At 50.2% G+C, this 21983-nt stretch overlaps 7 protein-coding genes across 7 annotated transcripts; 5 read left to right on the forward strand and 2 right to left on the reverse strand.

Moving 5' to 3' along the window:
- Positions 1-1025: 1025 nt before the first annotated feature.
- Positions 1026-4573, forward strand: CONPUDRAFT_102605 (uncharacterized protein). The gene is made up of 6 exons (XM_007769550.1): positions 1026-1986; positions 2040-2269; positions 2320-2417; positions 2479-3756; positions 3828-3965; positions 4032-4573. The coding sequence occupies exons 1-4, from the start codon at positions 1276-1278 to the stop codon at positions 3675-3677; spliced, it is 2238 nt and encodes a 745-aa protein (XP_007767740.1). The 5' UTR covers positions 1026-1275; the 3' UTR covers positions 3678-3756; positions 3828-3965; positions 4032-4573.
- Positions 4574-4679: 106 nt separating this feature from the next.
- Positions 4680-5536, forward strand: CONPUDRAFT_54957 (uncharacterized protein; the record flags this gene model as incomplete). The annotated part of the gene is made up of 3 exons (XM_007769240.1): positions 4680-4862; positions 4920-5079; positions 5142-5536. 3 exons carry the CDS (start codon positions 4680-4682, stop codon positions 5534-5536), a joined length of 738 nt encoding a protein of 245 aa, XP_007767430.1.
- A 61-nt stretch (positions 5537-5597) lies between these two features.
- CONPUDRAFT_72247 (uncharacterized protein) lies at positions 5598-7339 on the reverse strand (the record flags this gene model as incomplete). Its single annotated transcript, XM_007769288.1, has 11 exons — positions 5598-5639; positions 5942-5982; positions 6211-6285; positions 6346-6430; positions 6484-6560; positions 6617-6649; positions 6715-6742; positions 6828-6844; positions 6889-6982; positions 7115-7177; positions 7271-7339. 11 exons carry the CDS (start codon positions 7337-7339, stop codon positions 5598-5600), a joined length of 624 nt encoding a protein of 207 aa, XP_007767478.1.
- Positions 7340-9526: 2187 nt separating this feature from the next.
- Positions 9527-11283, reverse strand: CONPUDRAFT_72248 (uncharacterized protein; the record flags this gene model as incomplete). Its single annotated transcript, XM_007769289.1, has 13 exons — positions 9527-9575; positions 9625-9740; positions 9807-9832; positions 9889-9903; positions 9982-10116; positions 10146-10220; positions 10285-10369; positions 10427-10503; positions 10562-10660; positions 10833-10926; positions 11065-11078; positions 11141-11150; positions 11209-11283. 13 exons carry the CDS (start codon positions 11281-11283, stop codon positions 9527-9529), a joined length of 870 nt encoding a protein of 289 aa, XP_007767479.1.
- A 2236-nt stretch (positions 11284-13519) lies between these two features.
- On the forward strand, positions 13520-16409 carry CONPUDRAFT_152775 (uncharacterized protein; the record flags this gene model as incomplete). Its single annotated transcript, XM_007769552.1, has 5 exons — positions 13520-13564; positions 13626-14372; positions 14421-14688; positions 14779-15947; positions 16008-16409. The coding sequence occupies 5 exons, from the start codon at positions 13520-13522 to the stop codon at positions 16407-16409; spliced, it is 2631 nt and encodes an 876-aa protein (XP_007767742.1).
- A 347-nt stretch (positions 16410-16756) lies between these two features.
- On the forward strand, positions 16757-18001 carry CONPUDRAFT_152776 (uncharacterized protein; the record flags this gene model as incomplete). Its single annotated transcript, XM_007769553.1, has 4 exons — positions 16757-16891; positions 16946-17043; positions 17094-17827; positions 17877-18001. 4 exons carry the CDS (start codon positions 16757-16759, stop codon positions 17999-18001), a joined length of 1092 nt encoding a protein of 363 aa, XP_007767743.1.
- Positions 18002-18315: 314 nt separating this feature from the next.
- CONPUDRAFT_164610 (uncharacterized protein) lies at positions 18316-21103 on the forward strand (the record flags this gene model as incomplete). The annotated part of the gene is made up of 8 exons (XM_007769554.1): positions 18316-18537; positions 18606-18703; positions 18755-19311; positions 19365-20430; positions 20484-20543; positions 20590-20701; positions 20755-20781; positions 20846-21103. 8 exons carry the CDS (start codon positions 18316-18318, stop codon positions 20903-20905), a joined length of 2202 nt encoding a protein of 733 aa, XP_007767744.1. The 3' UTR covers positions 20906-21103.
- Positions 21104-21983: the final 880 nt, after the last annotated feature.

Raw genomic sequence — 21983 nt, forward strand, 5'->3', positions numbered from 1 at the left:
AGGACAGACACAGCCACGAGTACTTCTAGGAATGTGTGTCCAAGAACATCATGATATCAATTAAGCGATGTTTTCTTAGCACAGCACCGTAACCGAGCATCCAAAGATCACTGTAGACCCTGGAATACTGTCAGTGGTAGCGAATACATTCTGATGCCACTCTTCTCTCAGCCAGGTTACTACGATACTTCATGTGGGATCTATTTGATTGGTAGCGGCGGTGTCTCCAGCACGAGCATGTAAATTAAGAGACTTCTCTGAGAGGAAAATTCGAGTGTTTTCAAATCAGGTTCAGGTATGAATCCTCGGATGGTTTCATGTAACCGCGCCTTGGCAACAGTAACGGTGACCTACGTCACCATTGTACAGGATACCCTTTCGATCTGTCTCAGCTAACCAATACTGCTGTATCACAGATAACAAATGAGATGACGAGAACACCGGTTATATAGCATCCAGCTGTGGCTCGTTGGAGTGCTTCATCGCAGCAGTAACTAGCACAGTGCTAGAGGTCCATATAAAGAACATACAAGGGTCGAAAAGCTATTCCAAGCCAAGCCAAGGCCAAACAGAATCCGAATCGTCCCCCTTGCGCTCGAGGATACATTTCAGAAGTTTTTTAAAAGGTATTTATTCTAGAAATCTGCATACTCGGACGTACTGGGATCATTGAAGGGTTTGGAAGATTGATTGTAGATTCGAGTAAAAAGTTTATAATCATGGCTACAATATTCATATTGTCACTCGCCATATATATGTCGATAACGCTGTAACTTGGATATTAATTGCTAGTAATACGGGCGATGCATTTTACAAGATAGATAGGGGCTTAAATCCCGTGTTTGGAAGAAATCGTTTCCAGCGACCGCGTCAACCTCGCCCTGGTCTCTCCGGTATCTCAATACAGGCGCAGTCCTGGTAACATTGCAGCCTTACATTCTCATGCTAAGCGCGTTTGCAGCACGAAAAGCAGCCAAGAGCACAAGCTTTAGTGACCTACACTCGGTCCAAGAGTCACGCGATCCACCCGCATCGCCGACTCCCGCAAAACAATCCAAACCTTCCACCAAGAGCCCGGCGAGCGCAAAACCACCCTCGAAACGTTCTCGCGAGCCTTTGTCTTCGACCTCTGAAAAGCGCAAGAAAATCTCGCATCGCAGCAGCAACGCCTCTCGAGATACAAGGAGTGCACCCATTCTTGTCAACACGGACGGATTCGTGACGCAGCAAGATGTCATAGTCGTTCCATCCGACGAGGAGGAAGACGAGGACGAGATGATGATGGAGGCAGAGCAGGAGCTGGGTCCGGAAACCCTAGACGCAGGAGATCGCGTAGCGGAGACGAAGCAGCGGGCGTGGTCGCCGAGTCGCCCGCTGCGGTCGTCACCTTCGTCTTCTTCACTGTCAGATGGGGACGAGGGTGTGAAGGAGGAACCGGTGGTAGGATATAGGAGGCAGCAGGCGAAGGAGGAAGTTGACGGACGGATGTCGACCTACGTATACTCGCCTTCGCAGAACGCGTTCGCCCTTTCTCCCGACGAAGCCGACGCGTTTCTTCATTTACCCTCTGCCATCCACTCGAAAGCGCCTGCAGCGGCTCTGCTGCTACGCCCAGACGAAACACTCTCGCTCCTTGGCACCTACAACCTCATTATCCTCGCTGGGCATGTCACCATCGCAGGAAGTCGGCTTTCACCAACATCAGGCAGCCAGAACGTCTTTGCGCCTCGCTCCGCTCCGATACCTTCCATCACCGCCCTGCCGCCTCATGATACTGCTTCTCACGAGAATCATCTCTCAAAACTGCCTGACCGCGTTCAGAGCATCGTTGCAAGCCGCGGTGGCGCCCTTGGAGCGGTGATCCTCATACGCAGATTGGATACCGGCGTTGAGGGGCTAGGTCGCGTATGTCGCGTCTTTGACGGGTTCTTTGCACCTCGAAGAATGGAAAGGTGGCAGGAGGTAGGGAGCACCGGTACTTGGATTGTATGTCGCGTCAGCTGCCCTCGTTTATCATGCTCACGCTAGTTGCCATCAAGGTTCCCGAGCCTTCACGCGACGTCCAGCCACTGGTGCTCCCGCCTTCATGGGAGCACTCGTTGGCGTCCATCTGCCCTGATACGGGCCCAACCGACGCGATGGATGCCGATGGCGGACATGTTAGCGGCGATCCCGACCCCGACAATACGCCGGTCATTTTGGTACGTGGTGCAAAGAAGTCTGGTAAGAGCACGTTTGCAAGAACTACTGTCAACCGCTTGTTTGGAAGGTAAGGATAACCCCAACGCGTCCTTATGAAGGTCTTATATCGTCGAGCAGCTATCGTCGAGTCGCGTTCTTGGAGTGCGACCTCGGGCAGAGCGAGTTCAGCCCATGTGGTATGGTAGCTTTGAACATCGTCGAGCAGCCCCTTCTTGGTGAGACCGTCAACTTTGTATTTCCATTTCATGGCAATGTATTAAACATCTACTTGGCCAGGACCACCTTTTACCCACCCATCCCTGCCTTATCGCGCTCACTACATCGGCTCCACTTCGCCACGCTCCTCCCCCTCTCACTACGTCTCCGCTATCCGAAGCCTCGTCGAGGCTTATATGCACGACGTCAGGCTGGCATACATCGACGAGACAGGCGACGGCAGCGGGCGCCTTTCTGCGATTCCACTCGTGGTGAACACCATGGGCTGGACAAAAGGCCTCGGAGCTATGCTGAACCACGCTGTCGAGGACATCGTAGGTCCCACCGAAGTCTGCGTCGTCGGCGACGCTGGCGAGGATACGCCTTCGGCGCCCGCGTTCGACTCGCAGTCAGGCATGTATCACGATAGCGCCGCCCTCGGGACCTTCGGCTTCGTCGGTCCAGCGGGTCCAGCGTGGGGCAACAGCCACAACCAACGCGGACCCCGTGTGCACATGATCACGCCTGTCTCTGGCGACGCCTCAGCTGCGTTCTACAATGCAGTTGAGCAGCGCAATCTCGCGCTGCTCTCGTACTTCCACGCCGTCTTCCCGCCGTCGTCTTCGTCTGCGGCGCTCAGGCAGGTCACAGCGCAGACATGGCAGACAACACTCCCGCTCTGCGCGGTCCCTCCGTACGCGGTCGACTGGGTACAGGCTGTCGACCGTGTCGTGCTCACTGGTGCAGGGAGCGAGGACGTTGTACCGCGCGAGATCGAACGCGTCATGAACGGCGCGATAGTTGGCCTTGTTGCGTGCGAAGCTGGCTCCCTCGATGCACTCACCGACAATGTCTCAGGCCAGGGCGATGACCACGAAAAAGGTTCACCGGCTCGAAGCTACCCAGCTGTGCCCTACACCCAAGGCGGCGCGCCCCCCGACCCGGCGTCCTCTACCTGTACTGGGCTGGCGCTCGTCCGGGCCGTGGCGCCGAACGCGCCCGTTATGCACATTCTCACGCCCGTCCCTCCCCGCACGCCCTCTGGCACCAGTGTCGGCAGTGTCGGCGGGTATGTGCTCCAAGACACAGCACCGCGCGTGCTCGTCAAGGGCGAGCTCGAGCTGCCCGTGTGGGGCATGCTCGACTTCCGCGAGGCGGAGGGCGGTGTGGCGGGCGTGGAGCGGGGCAGGGTGCCGTTCCTGAAGTGGGGAAGGGGAGAGGGTGTGGGTGGGGAGAGGAGGCGGGTGAGGCGGAATCTGATGCGGAGAGGGCAGGCTTGAGCTGCCCTAGGAGGGTGCGTGGGGTGTAAAAGCGGGTAGGCGATGCGGGGATGGAAGGATGCGATGGCCAAAAAAAGAAGTAATGCAGCGCATGCGTTCCTTCAACATTTGCTGAGCTTTACTCAAGCTAATAAAAATTGCTTGCGACAGCTATTCAGTACCCAGTCCCAGCTAAGACTGTCCGAAATGCCGTGGTCTAGGCCAGGGCACGGAACATGTACTCGAACAACGTGCTTTACGCCTGGTGCAACGCTCTGATTTTTCTTCATTCTTGTCCCAGTTCCAGACGTATGCAAACATGCGCTCCCGGCCATGCTGTTACTTGAAGAATCTGATACTCTGTGCGTTTTTCAGGACAAAAATACGCTTATCGACAAAGAGCCATCGGCACGGGTGCCTGTATCGCCAAGAGCGTTACGGCAGCCTATTGTTAGCCGCTGCGGGAAATCGTTTGCGTGGCGAAAGTCTGAGTGTTGTGCCTTGGGGCTCCACTTTCTCCGTACTTGGCTCAGGGGGTAGAAGTTTGATCTCGAGGTGTCGACACACTCGTAGCCATCGTGGCGTTGCAAGCCCGGATATCGATGAAATGAGGAGACTCAAGACCATGACCTAAACTACCCCTTGATGGAGAAATTAGTGGTTTCTGGTGATATCAGAAACTATTACTCGAACTGTTGGGAGCTAAAAACAGCCTTCACAGCTCGAGGCCAAGGCCGTTGAATGAATGGAACTATGGAAGAACATATCACTCGATGCTTCCCTCCAGCACGACCTGTGAGATAAGCGTTTATAACTCCTTCGACCTTGTGGTCGGGCATATCTCGCCAGAGGCACGGATCTGGCGCGATCAGAAATTTCCAGCGCGCGGGGACCACACGCAAGCCCTTCCATCCCACAGCACGGTGTATTCGGGGATCGAGGGGAAGATAAAAGGCGAGTGGAACGCGTTGGGACAAACCAGGCTCAGTCTCGAAACCTGCTCACTTTCTAGTCAAGATCAGCATGTTCAAGGTCGCTCTGCTCACCAACCTTCTCCTCGCCTCGGCCGTGCTTGCGGTTCCGTCGTCCCGCTTGGGGTCCCGCCTCGCTCGTCGCCGCGAGAGTCGCCAGTCGCAGCCTTCTCGGCGCATCGTGAATGCCGAGTACAGCGAGAACTGGGCTGGTGCTGTCTATGCTGAGGGCGATGTGAATTCTCTTACTTGCCATCCTGGACTGACGCTAATGCTAATCGCGCTGCGATAGGGCACATACACAGCTGTGACCGGTACCTTCACCGTGCCCACGCCCTCGGGAGACGGTGCTGCGTCAGCATGGGTCGGCATCGACGGAGACACTTGCGAGACAGCTATTCTCCAGACTGGCGTTGATTTTACCTCTGATGGCGGTGAGGTCTCCTACGATGGTCAGTATATCCCATTAATGCCCTGAAAATTGTCTAAAGTTTGATACGTCTGCCCTTGTTAGCCTGGTACGAATGGTACCCCGACTACGCTTACGACTTCGATGGTATCGACATCGCCTCTGGAGATGTCATCAAGCTAACGGTCACCGCGACTTCGACCACCTCCGGCACCGCCGTCATCGAGAACACCTCGAACGGCCAGACCGTGACGCAGGATATCACGTCCACGTCTGCGCTCTGCGAGGAGAACGCGGAGTGGATTGTGGAGGACTTTGAGGAGAACGGCTCGCTCGTCCAGTTCGCCGACTTCGGCACGGTCACGTTCACCGACGCGTATGCTACCACGGCCGACGGCACGCAGACCCCCGCCGATGCTACCGCCATCGACATTGAGCAGAACGGCCAGGTTCTTACCTCCGTTACTGTTGGTGATGACGTTACTATCAAATACGTCTAGTATTTCTCCGGGCGTTTTTTGTACAGCGTAGGAGAGTCTGTATATAAGCTGAGTTCATTTACTAGGTGCATGGCTTTCGTAACTTTCTACGCATCCCTCGGACCTGCATGCGTTATTGAGTCGTGTACTCAGCAAACAGATATAAGCCATGACATACGACTTGCATGGAACGTTGAAAGGGATATTGAAGGGACACTTTGATATCCTTGAGCGGCGCATTCATGTAGGCGAAACCATATACGGGTACTCAGAACGCTATGGACGACTATCTGAGAGCTTCACAAACAATGTGTGAGTGACTCATCAATCCCAGTCATAAATGAATGAACCTGTTAAAGTATGCAGTGCGATAAATCTAGCGCCCAAATTAACCTTAGTGTCGCGTGGAGGGTTTCATGAGCTTACTGTTGCGGTCATGATCTGTGCGATATTGACGGCAGAGCATACTCAATACGGACGTTCATCAGCATCGTTAGAGTTCATGGAGAAGGCAACGATACCTACACATCATGCACACCAAGTAAATCAGCGCATCTCTGTATGCTAAACGAATAAGTCGCGTGTTGGTGACGTGACACTGGCTATGCCATCTGTATGCGGTCAAGCAGAAAAGAACTTTACCGATAATGATAAATTGTTCGATTAGCGCGACATATACGCAAATTATTACTCACTGAGCTCATAACCCATCAAGAAACCATACTCAACAGCAACTCGTAGCGGCAAATCAAGCGCACAGTTAAGTTTGCCTGAAAATCGATCATCAGTGACATTGATCAACGTTGACGTCAAGGATATAAAATCAATACCTCCCAGGTACATTGACTGAGCTGATGCGTTTGGAAGTTCTGAGCCCAGATAAACGCACGCTGCAGCCATTCCAGCAGGTAGCACCTGATATTATTTGAGGAAAACCCCCGTTCAATGTCATTGAAAAGTTTACTCACTACAGCGGATCCGCACAGGATAATGAGAACCTTACGACTCCGATTCCAGGAAGCCCATACTCTGAACGCGAGTAGAACTAACAACATCCCTCACATTACAATATTAGCAGAAAAATGTGGCTGATGAACGTACCTTCGGTGCTTGCAATGCACACAGGATATAGGACTATTTAGATTTATCACGTCAGTAACCAGTAGTAGGGGATAGACTTTCTTTCGGATAGAACTTACCATCCGTCGCGGCCCGGCCCGATGAACACTGGATGCATCTCATTCAGCTTTTATGTGAATGTAATGAAGCAAACAGCTCTAACGTCGTTATTTTTTAGGGTGCTGGCCTTTACTGTGCCTATCATATCAACTGTGAAGAGACAACAGTGGAGTAAAATAATTATGAGAGCATACCTAAAGTCAACGCAAGGGCGGGAAACGAAGTATACCTTGCGATAGTGAAGATTACACGCGCTATTCCCCATTGACTACCCACGAGCCAGCGGATCTAGAATGCCGATCAATCAAAGTGCATGGAGATAGAACCATATTACTTGACTTCTTGTTTGATTGTCAGTGTGAAATCGTACACCTGACCTTACATCAATTCTACATTCAAAGGGCTAGGTATTGCACTCACTAGAACGGTTAGCGCTGCTACTGTTTTCCGCAGATGGTCAACTCGAATTTCCCTCGTGTAATTCTGATGAAAATGAATTTCCCCTACCTATTATATACTCAAAATGGGGATGGGTCTTCAACAGTGAAGCCACACAACGACATGAACACCACGTACGCTCAACGTCGTCTCCCCTTGGAGCTCTTCAATAAAAGGCTGGTTTGGGCTTGAAAAATAGTCATGCATAAACCTAAGTAGAAGACGTCTTGAGGGTGCAAGTCATGGCCGCCTCCGCAAACCTCCTCAATTTATGGGATGGCCATCCGACGGATCAGTGGTATTCTTAGGAACCTGATCAACAGATCAACCTATCCTATTCATCAAAGGGGCCTCGCAACAACATAGCGTTTCCAGAACGGGCTTAGTACTCATGAGTAATTCACTACCATTCAATGTCCATCTTAGTATCCGAAGAGGCTGGATAGTACTGCTGCATGTATTTTGTATCGGTGCCTGAGGGAGTGAGTTCATTTGTTGTGCACACGACCAAAATATCGAATGGAGCCGGAGTATACGACCTATTCGCGATCTACTTAGTCATAAAAGTGGCGTAGTGTTTCAAGCTACCTGCGGATGACCCGAGTTGGCGCGGGCGGGGCGGAACAGTCATAAATCTCGAATATTGCATCGGGGGCTTGCTGGCGGATGATCGATGAGGGACAGTAGGAGCGCAGGGCTGCATTTGTTCCTTGCAAATGATAATATTGATTGCTCTAAGCTGTTTATCCTCCAAGTTGTTACTTGTCAAAATTTTCCGTCCGGATATTGAAGATGAAGTCTATTATTGTCCCATCGACGTTGCTGCCATGCGATATCACAAGCTATTGCTTCCGGTCCCTTTAGCACGCTCATCACCCCAGTGGACATGCGGCCTGGAGTATCGATTACACCGTGCCTCAGCGAGGCTCTTCTGGAGACATACGAACCACATACTCCAGGGAATATATGCGGCAACACTTCTGACGAGATCAAAGGCGAGTCAGACAGGGAATCACGTCTCACCCAGCTTGGACACATATTTGAGCCGACCATAGCGATACTGACTGTAACTTGTTCTTCCAACTTCAATCAAATACAGAGGCGGTTGCCCAATGGCACCATGTATTCATGAATAACGGCTATGCCGCGTCGACCGGGAAGCAGTGTAGGCTTGTAGAAGTCTCAATACAGGAAAACAGCGAAGAACCATCCAGGACAGAGGCGAAAGTTGTTACTGATGTGACTGTTTCTGGGGGTGCGTGCATCATGTCCTGAGGTTTATCCTTCGGAAACTAGAGGATTCACCATACGTCCTCCGTCGCAGACATGGTCAATGACTCTGGCATGCTCCACGAAGGGTGCATCATATTTCTTATTGACACGTGCGCTCTTGTGGAAGTACAAATCAGCAAATGAGTTCTTATATGAGCACCAACAGAATTTCAACGCTTCCCATCATTGCAATGAACATCGACAAGACAGCGAACGGTGACCCCGGCTTGTCGAAGAATGTCAACACGATATATCACTCAACTGCTTCCGTGTGCGCCTTCTCGCCACCTATCTAATTGCTTCATCGCGCTGACGTTTCCAGCGATTCAACTCTAAGAATCGTTGGGTGGAGTACGGCGATTGGTGATCGGACGTTTAGTTGTCGGGCGGAGGTGAATTGGAGTATGTTTGTTCTTCAGCTTGCTGAACACAACCTTAGGTTTGGGATGTCACCAATCGTAAACTCGTCGCATCTGGAACACAAGTCAAGATGAAAGGGAGGTTGGGCCCGAAGATGTGACTGATGGCTTGGTCAAAGGGCCTATAGCTTCTATCGGATAATTTGGCCTTATGGTCGGATATCCACGTTTTAGTGTATGGAGCTGTGTGTGACCGGATTTCGTACTTAATTCATAACGTTTGAGCATAAATGGAAATATGTACTTGCTTCTGGCAGGGGATTCTGCGAGACATCACTACATGAGAGCGCTGTTGTTATGTCGTCGTTTAGGAGTCTAGTTTTAGCTGTGTGTAGCCGTTAACAACATATAGAATCGGCCTTCTAATTGGACACCATAATGTAGCCTCGTGTCCACATGTGTGAACCCTAAGAAGCTCACTGGTGGAAGAAGCATCCTGGAACTTCGGCACAAATCCTTGAGCCGATCACCTTCTCACACTTCAACTGAGTTCCATTAGCCTAAGAATGGAACACATGAACTGGAGGGCACATTATTATCACACGCAGACGCCCGCTGATGCTACCGACATCGACATTGAGCAGAACGGCCAGGTTCTTACCTTTGTTACTGTCGGTGATGATGCTACTATCAGATACGTGTAAGGACACTGTTCGCTGGATTGGATTTGTGAGGCTTGAGACGGTATATTTGTAATTTGGGCTTATTCAACAGCCACACGGGATTTGTCAAATTTTACACGTCCCTCGGACCTGTGTTCATGATTTGAATCGAAATTTCTAGGACAAGGGTAAATGTTACCTACGCGCAACATGAGTCGTGTCAATGCTCATAAGAGGGATGCTCTGGTATCCTTCTGCTGCACATGCACGTAGGCGGAACCATATTCTGGTACTGAAAATGCTGTGGACAACTACCTGAAGGCTTCATAAGACGAGCAAGTTAGTGTAAGTGTTCAACCCTCTGTGATTAAACAAGCGGACCTGTTGAAATATGCAGTCCGATACATCTAGGAACTCTCAAGTAAGCCAAAAGATTCCTAAACGAGAAGTAGTCTAGACTTACGGGAGCAGTCGTTATCTGTGCAATATTACCAGCGGAACACACTCGATTCCTCACTTAGCAGGAGTGCTTTGGATAGAAGCCGATGGTACGTACCCATCATAAACATCAGGTAAACCAGTGCGTCCCTGTATGCTAAACGAACAAACCGAGACCTAGTCGAGTGGAACTGATACCACCTGTACGTGGTCAAGCCAAATAGAACTTTCCCGTTGGAACCAAAGCTTAGATCTGTAAAGCACCAGTAATCAAGCGCTTACTGAGTTCATAGGCCATCAAAAAGCCGTACTCAATCGCAACCCTTAGCGGTAATTCAAGCGCACAACTAGGTGTTCCTGAAAATTGTGACAAATGTCACTTCGTGAGATGTAGAATTGAGGACAGAGGAGAAATATATACCCCCCATGTAAATTGACTGATCCAATGGCTTCGGAAGCTCAGAGCCTAGGTGAACACAGAATATAATCATAGCGATAGATAACCCCTGTCATGAATTAAAAGTTTCAAAATGAACCGAAAATAATAATAATATAAAGCTCACAACAGCAGCGCCACACAAAACCATGAAGATCTTATGACTCCGGTTCCAGGAAGCCCATATCCTCAACGCGAGAAGAACTACAAACAGATATCAAACAAATGCCCATTTTACAACTCACAAAGCGACTCGACCTACTCTCGGCACTTGCAATATACACAGGATACAAGGCTATTCGAATGTATTTAGGTTCGGGATTATTGGACTCAGGCATCACATAGAAGTCATGCGCACCATCTGTTATGGCACGGGTGTACATACACTGAAGCAGCTATTTTAGCTACAAGGTTTGCCTATGCATGGATAAAGAAGCGCTCTCACATCGTTCTGTTTCAAGGCGCTGATTTTGACTGTGCCTAACACATGTTGGAAGGGACCGGCGAGAGGGTAATGCCTTATCTGAGCTTACCTAGTGTCACTACAAGCGTAGGAAACGAAGTATATCTTGCAACAGTGAATACAAATCGCGGTAGCCTCCATCGGCTGCCAATGACCCAGTGTATCTACAGCGCCATTCTCAGTATCGGGTGACATTGATACGGTGGTTTAAATATTTGACTTCTTGTTCGATAGTCAGCATGAAGTCATAAATCTAGTGGCTCATCGGCTTGACAGCTACTCAAAGTGAGAGCAACACTCACAAGGATGGTCAATGCTGCAACTGTTGGTGTCAGCTGTCAACATGATGTTCAATGTCGTACCTTCACGCAATCTTACCTTCAATATACTATTTGCATATGAAAGGATGTTATAGTAAATACGCATAAGCAATAAGATGACCGTACACTCAGCGTGATTTCTCCCTGATACGCATAAATGAGAGGGGCGTTGTTGTTGAGTATGTGATTGGTAAGAGACATTGCAGGTGGTTGGAGAGAAGAGTTGTAGTTACATTTATCGTCAAAAGCATCTCCTTTTATGAGAGCCCTCCGACGGAACTACGGTCGCTAGGTACATTGATGTCCAGGTCCTCTTATTCTATACCTGAGAAGGACTTAGATCAAAATCGCCTCTCTACAACATGTTTCTCCGTAGTGGAGGTCCACTGATTGATGAATGGACCCAGAGAACCCCTGATGCCTGTGAAAGTTGTCATAGAAGGTCATCATTTTTGTGATAGCGATCGTGAGGAACACGGCCACATTCCGGGAGCCTAGAATACAGAGGACTGAACGATTGGTAACATCAGTTATAAATGCGACGTAGTGCCTTCATCACCGAAGGATGATTTTATTCATTAACTTTGGACAGACATGTGCCAAGTACTTCTGATTAGAATAGGAATCTGCAAGCAGAGAGAATGTAGCCTAGACGGAAGGAGTGACAGGGTATACCGCTACTTGCATACAGTGTTACTATCACAACACTTCTCTCGAAAGGCACGAGATCAAATAACATGCCGGCTATTTCACAGGTATCAGTGTTCTGGTTGACGTTGAAAGCCGATCTATGGATGACATTGGTGATGACGCCGGAGCTGGCGCAGATAACTATATAGCCGTCAGCGGGGTTGCACACATTTCAGTGGCTTCTCTGTTCGTGTTATTTCAGCTTCGCTGCCAGAATGTGTTGGTTTTATACTTACAGTTTGAGCTCGTTTGCGTGTTTGAGCCTTGTCCTGTGTAAGTGGGGTACAGCGCTGAAATACCAGCCTGAAAAGTCGATAATGTCTGTAACGGGATAATTCGTTCGCCTTCCGCAGCGCAAGCACGTAAGCGGAAGTGGATGCGGATACTCAGGATACTGTGGATGGCTACTTGAAAGCTACGACAAGTGGCAGATCATGCTCGTGCTTACAAGTCTAATGAATTCTTACCTGTTAAAATACGCTGTGCGATACATCTAATGAGTGGGTAAGTATCAATCTTATGCACGTGTGACGGAGAAAGCTTACCGACGCAGCAGTTATCACTACAATGTTGGTAATGGAGCATACTGGGTGTATTCCATTTCAGCATATCACGCCGAAAACATGGATCATGAACACGTATACGCACATATCATGCATATTAAGTAGAACATAGCGTCTCGATATGCAAGTCGAACTAGTCGAGAGTCGGTTGCTTGATGAAACTGACGCCATCTGTACATCTTCAAGCCAAATAGTACTGCATTAATGAGAATAAATCAGTTCACATATCTCAAGTACACTCCAAGTTACCTTACTCATCTCGTACGCTGCAAGGAAAGCATATTCCACAGCAGTACTCAATGATAAACTGAAATCACAGCCAAAAGGTCCTATTTCGACTGCATTCAATAGTCTATAACCGCGTAGACAAACGTCTAACCTCCGAGAATTGTGGGCTGAACTAAGGAATGGGCGGAGTTCAGATAAACTGATGACGCCACAGCTGCTACGATGAGCACCTGAGACCCAGTGGAAACGTGCTGTGCTCAGATGGGTGGGAATCCGGGCGGATTGGTGAATCGTGAAATTTTCGGAACTTATGGAAGCACGGTGTCGATTTCCCATCAATAAAATCCGGGCAGATTGGAGAAATCAATTCACGTGACATTGGCGCAATGAGATCTTGCGAGAATAGTAAGGAATTCAACGCGTTTGGGCAGTTCGGGAATTAGACAGCAGGCCGGAACGATCGGCAGATGTTCTCAATCTTTTAGCAAAGTTCGTTACAGCTGGCCACCAGAACATACTCAGTCTCGCGATTCTTCCTATATGTCTTCACGCAACAGTCACAAAGGACCCAGAATTGAATGTGTCTGCCGGGGATCTCAAGGAGGAAAGCCGCACAGGACATCCTTAAGCTTATTCTACGAGCACTTGAAGGCGATCGATTGCCCGCACGAACGGAAGCGAGTGCGGCTATATTCTCGAGGCGACCGTGTAGTACTCGACCGGATGTTTGCTTTATTGGCTAGCGAAGAGGTAGGATTTATACAAACCTATTGCTCTTCAATGCTAAGAAGATTGGTGACACTGTCAAGGGCTCGAGCGTGCCTGCGCAAAGACCTGCTGATGAGGATGCTGACGAGACTGGCCGCCATCCTACCCAGAGAGCTCGTGTCCATGAACCCGAACCTGAGATTGACTTTAGGCCTTTGGACGACCTTGTTTCACTTAGTGCTCCTCGAATGCTTGATCATAACGCGGATGTAACTCATGCGCATGCCCACAATGTAAGTTGAATGGCTTATCTGATTTTACTAGTTTAATTTGACGACTCGCACTCAATGCTAGGATCCACACAATCGACCTTATCCACCACTTCAGCTCACAGCTGGACGTCATTTTCCAGATATTGATTTAGACAAGCTCGCACGCATTACTCGTTTGCCGAGCATTCGAGACGACATCGCACTCATTCAGATGATCCGTATGGCATCGTTAGATGATACGGTCTCTAGACTTGACCCAGAGACACTAGATCGCATTCGAAATCCTCGTTGCCAGCCTCTCCCGCCATTGAGTCCGACATTGGATCTTGCCATCACCACTTATCTGGCGCTAGAACACTCCTCTAGGCGCTCGTACGAAGACATACGGCGAGGACTACAGAGAACGCTTAAATGCGAGCTTCCATCTTTTCATTCCATAGAAAAGTCAATCGCCGAGCTCACAGGCGTTGAAGCCATCGAAAACGACATGTGCTGGGATTCGTGCATGGGTTTTACTGGGCCGGATGCGCACCTTCAAGCATGTTCTCGTTGTCATAAACCCAGATACGACCAAGACCTTCTTAATAGAACCGGTGGCAAGATACGCAAGTCCCGCACATTTCTCACGTATCCTCTGGCGACACAAGTCCAGGCAGCGTTCGGTGACTGGGATAGTGCCAAAGACCTTAGTTATCGTGTCGAGAAGACGCATGAGTTCCTTGATCGGTTGTTCAAAGATAAGACACAGATTTCTTCCTTTGAAGACTATATCCATGGTACCGATTATCTTGAGGGTGTTCTAGACGGCAAGATACAGGATAACGACATTGTTATCATGTCTTCACTCGATGGTGCGCAGCTCATTGACTCTCAGTAGTCTGATGTGACAATCTACGTCTGGATTTTACTCGATTACTCCCCCGATAAGTGTTACAAGAAGAAGCGCGTGCTCATTGGAGGCGTTATCCCCGGGCCTAACAAGCCATCAAACATCGAGTCATTCTTATTTCCAGGGTTTCATCATCTCTCTGCTCTTCAACGGGAAGGCCTACAGGTATGGAACGCATACCAGAACACCAAGTATCTATCTCGTATACACCACCTCTTCCCACTGGCTGACGCACAAGGCCTCATATACTACAACGGTATGTGTGGTTATTGCGGCAAAAATGGGTGTCGTCTCTATTGCGGCATACTGGGACGACGAAAGGCAGGCGGTACTCGATACTATCCAGCATTGCTTCGTCCTCAGGGCTCCTACCACGTCCTAGGATGCGATCACAATGACATTCCCTTGGCCTCTATTCCGCAGCCTGCCTGTGCAGATTACTCTGTCAACCTCGAGCATCTCGTATCATCCACAAGTATCACCGATTACGAAAGGCGCCGCAAAGACACTGGTATTGTCAAACCTCCGATTCTTCTAGGGCTTCAGCCTGAGCATACACTCCCTATCCCTCGCTGCATGACTGTCGACATGATGCATGAAATCGGCAACTTGTTCTCCTTCCTTGTTACTCTTTGGCGTGGTGAATCGGCTTCTTTGGGCGACCGGCCAGAGCTCTGGAACTTTTCAGTCTTCCTGGACTCGGACGTCTTCAAGGCACACGGGAAAGATGTCGCTGATTGTGGCAGGCATCTCTCTGCTGAGCACGAACGCATGCCCCGTGATCTGTACGATAAACGGCACTCGCAGTACAAGATGATCGAATGGGAGACTTATGGTCTCGGCTACTCACCAGCACTGCTCTATGAAGTTCTACCAGAGAACTATTGGCGACATCTTTGCAAACTCGTTCGAGCTCTGAGGCTACTTTGTCAGTATCAGATCTCTCGAGAAGATCTTGAAGAGGCAGATCGTCTCCTGTCTTCTTGGGTCATGCAATTCGAGGAGCTGTACTATGAGCAACGGGAAGATCGCCTACATTTTGTGCGCCACATTATTCATCAACTTACTCACTATGCTTCTGAGGTATACGCCAAAGGTCCGCCTATCATATATGCGCAGTGGACGATGGAGCGCACTATCGGCAATCTGGGGAGGGAAATCCGCCAGCCGTCTCATATTTACGAGAATCTATCGCGCGAAGCCTTGCGTCGATGCCAGGTGAATGCTCTGAAGTTGTTAATACCAGAGCTTGATCCCAGCGAATCACCACCTACACCCCGTGTGTGCGAGGATCTTGGCGATGGCTTCATGCTACTGCACACAAAATCCAGATACGATACAGTTCCACAAGGCGTTTTCTATAATGCTATCACCAGATATCTGGGCGAAGGACTCGACCCGCGTCGTTGCTATCGGTGGGGGAGACTCAAGCTTCCTAATGGCCAAGTTGCTCACTCTGCATGGCGAGAGCGCTTGCGGACCGTGGAAGATACAAGGATATCTCGAAATGTCAAAGTGCGCGGTTATTTCTTTTTTCGCCTGCTCGAACTGACATATTCCGACCTACTACAATAGTTCCTTGATGGTATCAAGACCAGGATAGGCAAAGTCGATCACTACACACACCTAGCCTACAGTACGATCGACAAGCAGGGAAACCGAGTTATACATCGTGACGGTGTGGCTCTTATCTGTCCTTATTCTGTCCCAGATGGCGACCTCCTAGATCTATCTGTTGGTGCGCTCTGCACATGCGCTCTGCTCCCTGAATCGGACACACTTGCCATCAATGTCAAGCAGATAACAAGCCTCGTTGCCATGATTCCGCATTGCCCAACTATCCCCTCCACCAACAAAGAAGACGAACAGTTTTTCCTGTTCGAAAAACCGGGATTTGATGTGACAAGGTTTGTAGACAACGATGACTCTATTCTAGATGATGAAGCTGAGGATGAAGAAAGCGGCAATGCACCATAGATAGTATAACATGTACGGTGTAGTTTTGACTCTTTAGTTCTTTGCACTTGACGAGGACCTGCAGGCGTACCTTACAATTCCAGAGTCCCAATGAAGTGATTCTGTCGCTCCGAATCACCGGTTCACCATCCGAGCTAGGCACCGACGTAACATATTCCAACTCTAGCATTCATTCATAGCTCCACTTTTCCGGACCGGTGCGTCTGGTTTTGTACCTGCAATGCTACGTTAAAAGCTCCTCCTTGCAAGTCCGTCTCCGCGTCCTACTTTCTCTTACTTGCTCCTGCTGCTGCTCTCGATCCTTTACCGCTGCTCTCAACCATCTGCTTCAAAGCCAACCCCTCAAGATGTGCCTCCACAACGTCATATTCAACAAGGAAACTCTCATCGTTAACCTGGCTGAAAACGCCAACACTGGAGTTGGCTCATTTGATAGAGACTTTGCCGTCGAGTTCACTCCAGTCGAAGCAAACAGAAAGATTGTAAGCCTCCTATTCATGTTCTCACTGTAGTATCATACTGATCTCGTTATACAGACTCTTGTGATCAGACGTCGCTATCAACAGAGTGTTTTCTCGAACGAGGACAAGTTCGACCGCTCTGGGCCGTCCTTTCCCGCAACTGTTGAGCCTGAGTACGCATATTTCTCTTTATTCTAGGTGTGCACTGAATATTATCATGCAGATGGCGCATCATTAACGCGGGTGCCTCAGCCATGGAAGTCATTGCTGAGCCAAGCCTCATGCTCATGCGCCGCCAATCAGACCGCGCCGGCCTCTTCATGCTTGCTCCTCGTGCCGTGCAGACGAACCTACGCTTCCCGCAGGTCTGCGAGTGCTTGTCCAGTCAGCTACCTAAGCAGACACCCGAGGACGTAGCCCGTGCCAACGAATATCAACGTCTCTATCAAGTAGAGGCTGAAAATCGCTCAAGCCTTAGGAAGGAGGCCCTCCTGACGCTCGACGCTCGTATCAAGCAAGTGAAGATCGACGCTCAAACTGCCTTCGACGATTGCAAGCATCGCTTGGATCCCGGCTTTGGCGAGAATTTGGACGAGATAGCGACTCGTCTCAAGGTTGAGAAGGACTTGTCCGTCTTATCTGACACCCTTATCCATCTTGCCAAGGTCCTAAACACCCGTCCGAAGCCGCGCCCAAAGCCTCGTCAGGCCAAGAGGACCACCACACCCTTTCCAACGAGCAGTGAGCCGACAAAGTCTACTCGGCCGGTTGCATCGAGTAGCCGGCCGGCCACACTTTCTCAACCTGTAGCATCGAGCAGCAAGACGGCGCTACCCGCTCAGCCTGTTGCATCTGGCAGCAAGATGGCAGCTGAGGTCATTACTCCACCCGGATGGACGCGCGTGTGTAAGCCATGGGTTTCCTGGCTCGTTGACCCTTCGGGCAGGGTCAGAACTTGTGAGTTAGTCTATTATGCTCGTTTTATTGTCTAACCTTTTGCTTCCAGTGCCAGAGGATGGCTATGGCGCCGACAACATGGACATTATCTCCGAGTCAGAAACATCTGGCTCAGAGAAGGAGAGCGCCGACCTTGGCGCCGACGCTAAGAACAGGGCATCCCCCGAGGTTTGATTAGATTGCATACGCTATCCGTTAGGTAGTACCTTTGCTAGTCTTTCTGTACTGTCCGTACTGTAAAATTGAGATGTCCTCGTATCATCAAAAAAGTTGTGAAACAAAGATTATGTTTGGAATGTTAGTAATGACATCATTTCTAAAATTGTGAACGTCACTAGCACCGCACAGGCACCGGTGCAGATCAAATCTGGAATGACATGTCAAATTTCCCTTTGTGGGTATTCTTCGTTCCTGCATCTCTGGGTCTGCGTCTCTTGCTCTCCCTTTCCTTCCCTCCACTCCCCCACCACCTAATCTATCTCCTCAACATGTCTGTTTACGGTCGGGCAACGCACAGTAGCTTCTCAGCTCCCCGGCCTTTCAGTCTCGGCTCTGGTTCTCCTACCTCGGCGGGCTCTGGCTCTCTCAGCTTCATTCCACCTCGTCAGTTGCTCGGTGCTGTGCCCTGTGAAACCGAACGTGCACGATCAATCTCTCGGGCCACAGATCGCTCTATCTCATCTGGGTTCATGAGCGCGGATAGCTACATGGTAAGCGTCCACTTTTGATCTGTTATTGAGAGCGTTTATTGCGCATATATCCACGATCTGTGTTTTAGGTCACCCAGCTCCACGAAGAAGTCGGTGTCTTACGAGAGGAGATCTCTCGTCTTTCACGGGAGCGAGATGAGGCAGGTACTGAATCCAGGACTTTACGGTGCGTAATTTCCTGATTTACGCTTGTGACCAGTTATAAAAACGGTGCTAGGGAGTGCTATGGTGCTCTAGTACAGAAGATTTCATCCAAGCTCTCCGACATCACTCCTACCTATGGCGAGAACATCGACGTTGGCATCTTCTACGAGGCTCCTTCCCCCGAGTTCAAACGTCAGCACCACGGCGTTCATTGGTGGGAACAAGATACCTTCGTCGCATGGGACAAATCATCCGACAAACAACTCGAGAAGGATCGCGGAACACTGGGTTACCTCGAAAAATCGAACGGCGAGCCCCTCACCCACGACGAATCAAAGCGGCTACGCGACCAAGTCCGCTCCTTTTGGCACGGTCTCGCCGAGCAGAAGAAGTTGTCCCTCAAGTGGGCTCAGACATCTCTCCATGGACTGTACCTTACAGCGAAGTTTCTTCGAGACAACTACGAGGTCTTCCGTCTCTGCGACTACAACTGGAAAGTCGAGCATTTCTGCACTACGGAGTTCCCGGAGTATAGGCGGTGGCATTTAGACGATGAGGGCAACAGGAAACACAAGGAGAGTTCTAACGCTACGCCAGTGGAACAGAGCGAGAGTGCGAAGCGTCCGAAGGGTGAGTCATATTCACGCATATGAGCAGTCTTATCTTCTGAGCACGTCATACAGTGTCAATTCAAGAGCAAAGACAGTGTCACTCAGCACTCACCAAGGAGGAGATGGCCGACCTCTATTTGATGGATCAGACGCCGGCGTGCGAGGCACTACACGGACACGCTGTTTCCATCGACGCCAAGGCAACGAGCTCGGCTTCCCCTCACCCTGCGAGCGCTTCTCATGCCTCTCCCTTGTCTGCGCCAATGGCATCGGGCTCTCAACCTATCGCATTGGCTCCCACCCAATCTCTCGCGAACATCCCTCAAGGCGTCGCTCTTCCTGGGGATCCTACTGTCCATCCGACGCACGCCGGTTCTCACCACCAGGTTCTTCCACCTCCTCCGCCGCCACCCACGGGCCCAGCTGACACATCACGCCATGCCTCGACGGCGCCTGCTCAAGGCGTCGCTCTTCCTGGGGACTCTACTGTACAGCCTGCAACGCACGCCGGCTCTCACTACCAGGTCCTTCCAGCTCCTACACCGTCACCCACGGGCCCAGCTGACATGTCACGCCCCACCTCGACGGCGCCTGCTCAGGGCGTCACTCCGCCTGGGGCTTCTACTGTACCAACGATGCACGCCGGCTTTTACCACCAGGTTCATACAGCTCTGACGCAGTCGCCCGCAGCCCTAGTTGACATGATACACAACGCCTCGACCGCGCGTCCCCAACATCCTATCGGACCTCCTATGGGCTCATTGTTCAGCAGTTTGCCTGGAATGTATGCTCCTGCTTTTTCTTACGGAGCGTTAGGGTCCTCTGTGGGGCCATCTCAGTATCCAGGAGCATACTACGGATCTCACCAGCAGGTACTGACGCCTATGGCTCATCTGGCTCCTTGCGAGACCCCTCGGGCAATGTCCATTGCTCCAAGTTCGACGCCTGCGCCTTCGCAGGCTCCTTGGGCCAGACCGACGCCGGAGAAGCACGTAGGTACAGATGCAGTCGCAACACCGCCTACTCCGACAGATGCAGCGCCCATGGGCCCACCTCAAGCGCCGACTTCTTCTTCAACAACTGGTTCAGGTACAGGGGCAAGGAACGCTTTACGCTCTCTTCGCTCGCGCAATATGGAGTCAGTTTTCCATTCATATCATCGATCATTAGGCACTCACTTTTCGGCTACAGGACTACTACTAGCGTCCCTATAAAGAAAGGGTATCGCCCAGGACCCAAACTCAATGGCCGGTATGTGCTGTATGTCGCGTCAGTCCTCGCTGACACGCTTTACAAGGACTCTAGCTGGGTGGAGGTGGACCACTCGTCAAGACCAAAGCAAGGTCGACAAAACCGACTTTGCGAATTGGTACGAAAAATTCTTGACGGAGGAGCAGCGTCGGGCGAGTGTTTCTAGCCTTTCATTGAGGTTATCACTGACATTATTTGTCTTTGCCTATAGAAATACGACGAGGAGGTACAAAGACTGGTGAAGTTCATTGTCATGCTTCGTGATCCCTACACTTATACCCATACCCATTATGTTTCGGCAGATGAGGGAAGAACCCTCGCGCAGGTCACTCAAGGACGTCGCCATCGGTGACCTTTACTAGGCTATTCTTCAATCGATCGCCCTCGTGCTCTGGCTCTCTCACTGTCTGACCCCTCGAAGTGCTTTCCTTGCAGACTCTCGCTCCATTTGCCGTCACGCGTGTTCTCCTCGTGCTATCGTTTGCTCTCACTGTGCTCGCTGGACTTAGTCGATTTCCATGCCGTGTATTATAATTAGACACGCTTTGTAAAGCAGTGCCCCGAATAAAACGGATTTGTTCTATATTTGCAGACCCGAATAGACCCGATCAGATCAGATCCTGAGCCGATTGAATGTAGATCAGATCTCGTCGTGTTCTTTATGGTAATGTACTAGATAAACTGAGCTCCCAAATTTGTGAATACGAGCACCGATACGAACCGATGTGCCCGGATTTCAGCCAATGGGCATCATGAATTCACACCAAAAAATCGGTGAACAGTCCAGCCATGGGTTCGAATTGGTGTGTATCGGTGCATCAAAGAAGCACCACGAGATATGCTTCGATTCACCAATCCGCCCGGATTCCCACCCATCTGAGCACAGCACGTTTCCACTGGGCCTGAGACATCGTCAACCTCATCTAAGAATCCGCGTGTGCACAAAATACCATACACCAGCACTTCCGCATATAATTGTAAGCACTGTACGATTTCTGTTCCAAAAGGCCCAAACCCGCAATGATAAGAGAGCTGGTTTACGGAAGTTAGGACTGTTGATCGAGATGTGGGTAAGTTTAACGCACCTTCGGCCATCAATATGCAGATGGTGTACAGCGCTATAGACAGGTCAACACGTTGTGAGATCCTTCTTCATGAGTAACCAACCATTGGCAGTCATGCGGCTAGCTGAGCACTAAAACATAGATAAGGACGCCATTTAGTAGGAAGAACACCTGGAGCCCACCTTTTCGTGCTCGTATGACCCGGGTTGTATCGAGCCTGTGAACTCCTTTTTTAGGAGACAGAATGCAAAAAGAAACGCGTTTAACTTACGAAGAGTAAGAGACACAGCAGCGAAAGACAAGTATCTCTCCAGGGTAAACAAAATCCGGGCAAGATCCCATTTACTCCCCGCCACCCATCGTATCTATGCTCAGC

Source organism: Coniophora puteana (genome assembly GCF_000271625.1).
Source record: "Coniophora puteana RWD-64-598 SS2 unplaced genomic scaffold CONPUscaffold_5, whole genome shotgun sequence".
Taxonomy (NCBI): domain Eukaryota; kingdom Fungi; phylum Basidiomycota; class Agaricomycetes; order Boletales; family Coniophoraceae; genus Coniophora; species Coniophora puteana.

What these genes read in the sequence shown, in the direction of transcription:
- CONPUDRAFT_102605 (XM_007769550.1), top strand. Translation starts at nt 1,276, where the DNA reads ATGATGATGGAGGCAGAGCAGGAGCTGGGTCCGGAAACCCTAGACGCA. An exon ending in GGAGCACCGGTACTTGGATT is followed by an intron (nt 1,987 to 2,039) that starts GTATGTCGCGTC and finishes GTTGCCATCAAG; the next exon opens with GTTCCCGAGCCTTCACGCGA. An exon ending in CGTCGAGCAGCCCCTTCTTG is followed by an intron (nt 2,418 to 2,478) that starts GTGAGACCGTCA and finishes CTACTTGGCCAG; the next exon opens with GACCACCTTTTACCCACCCA.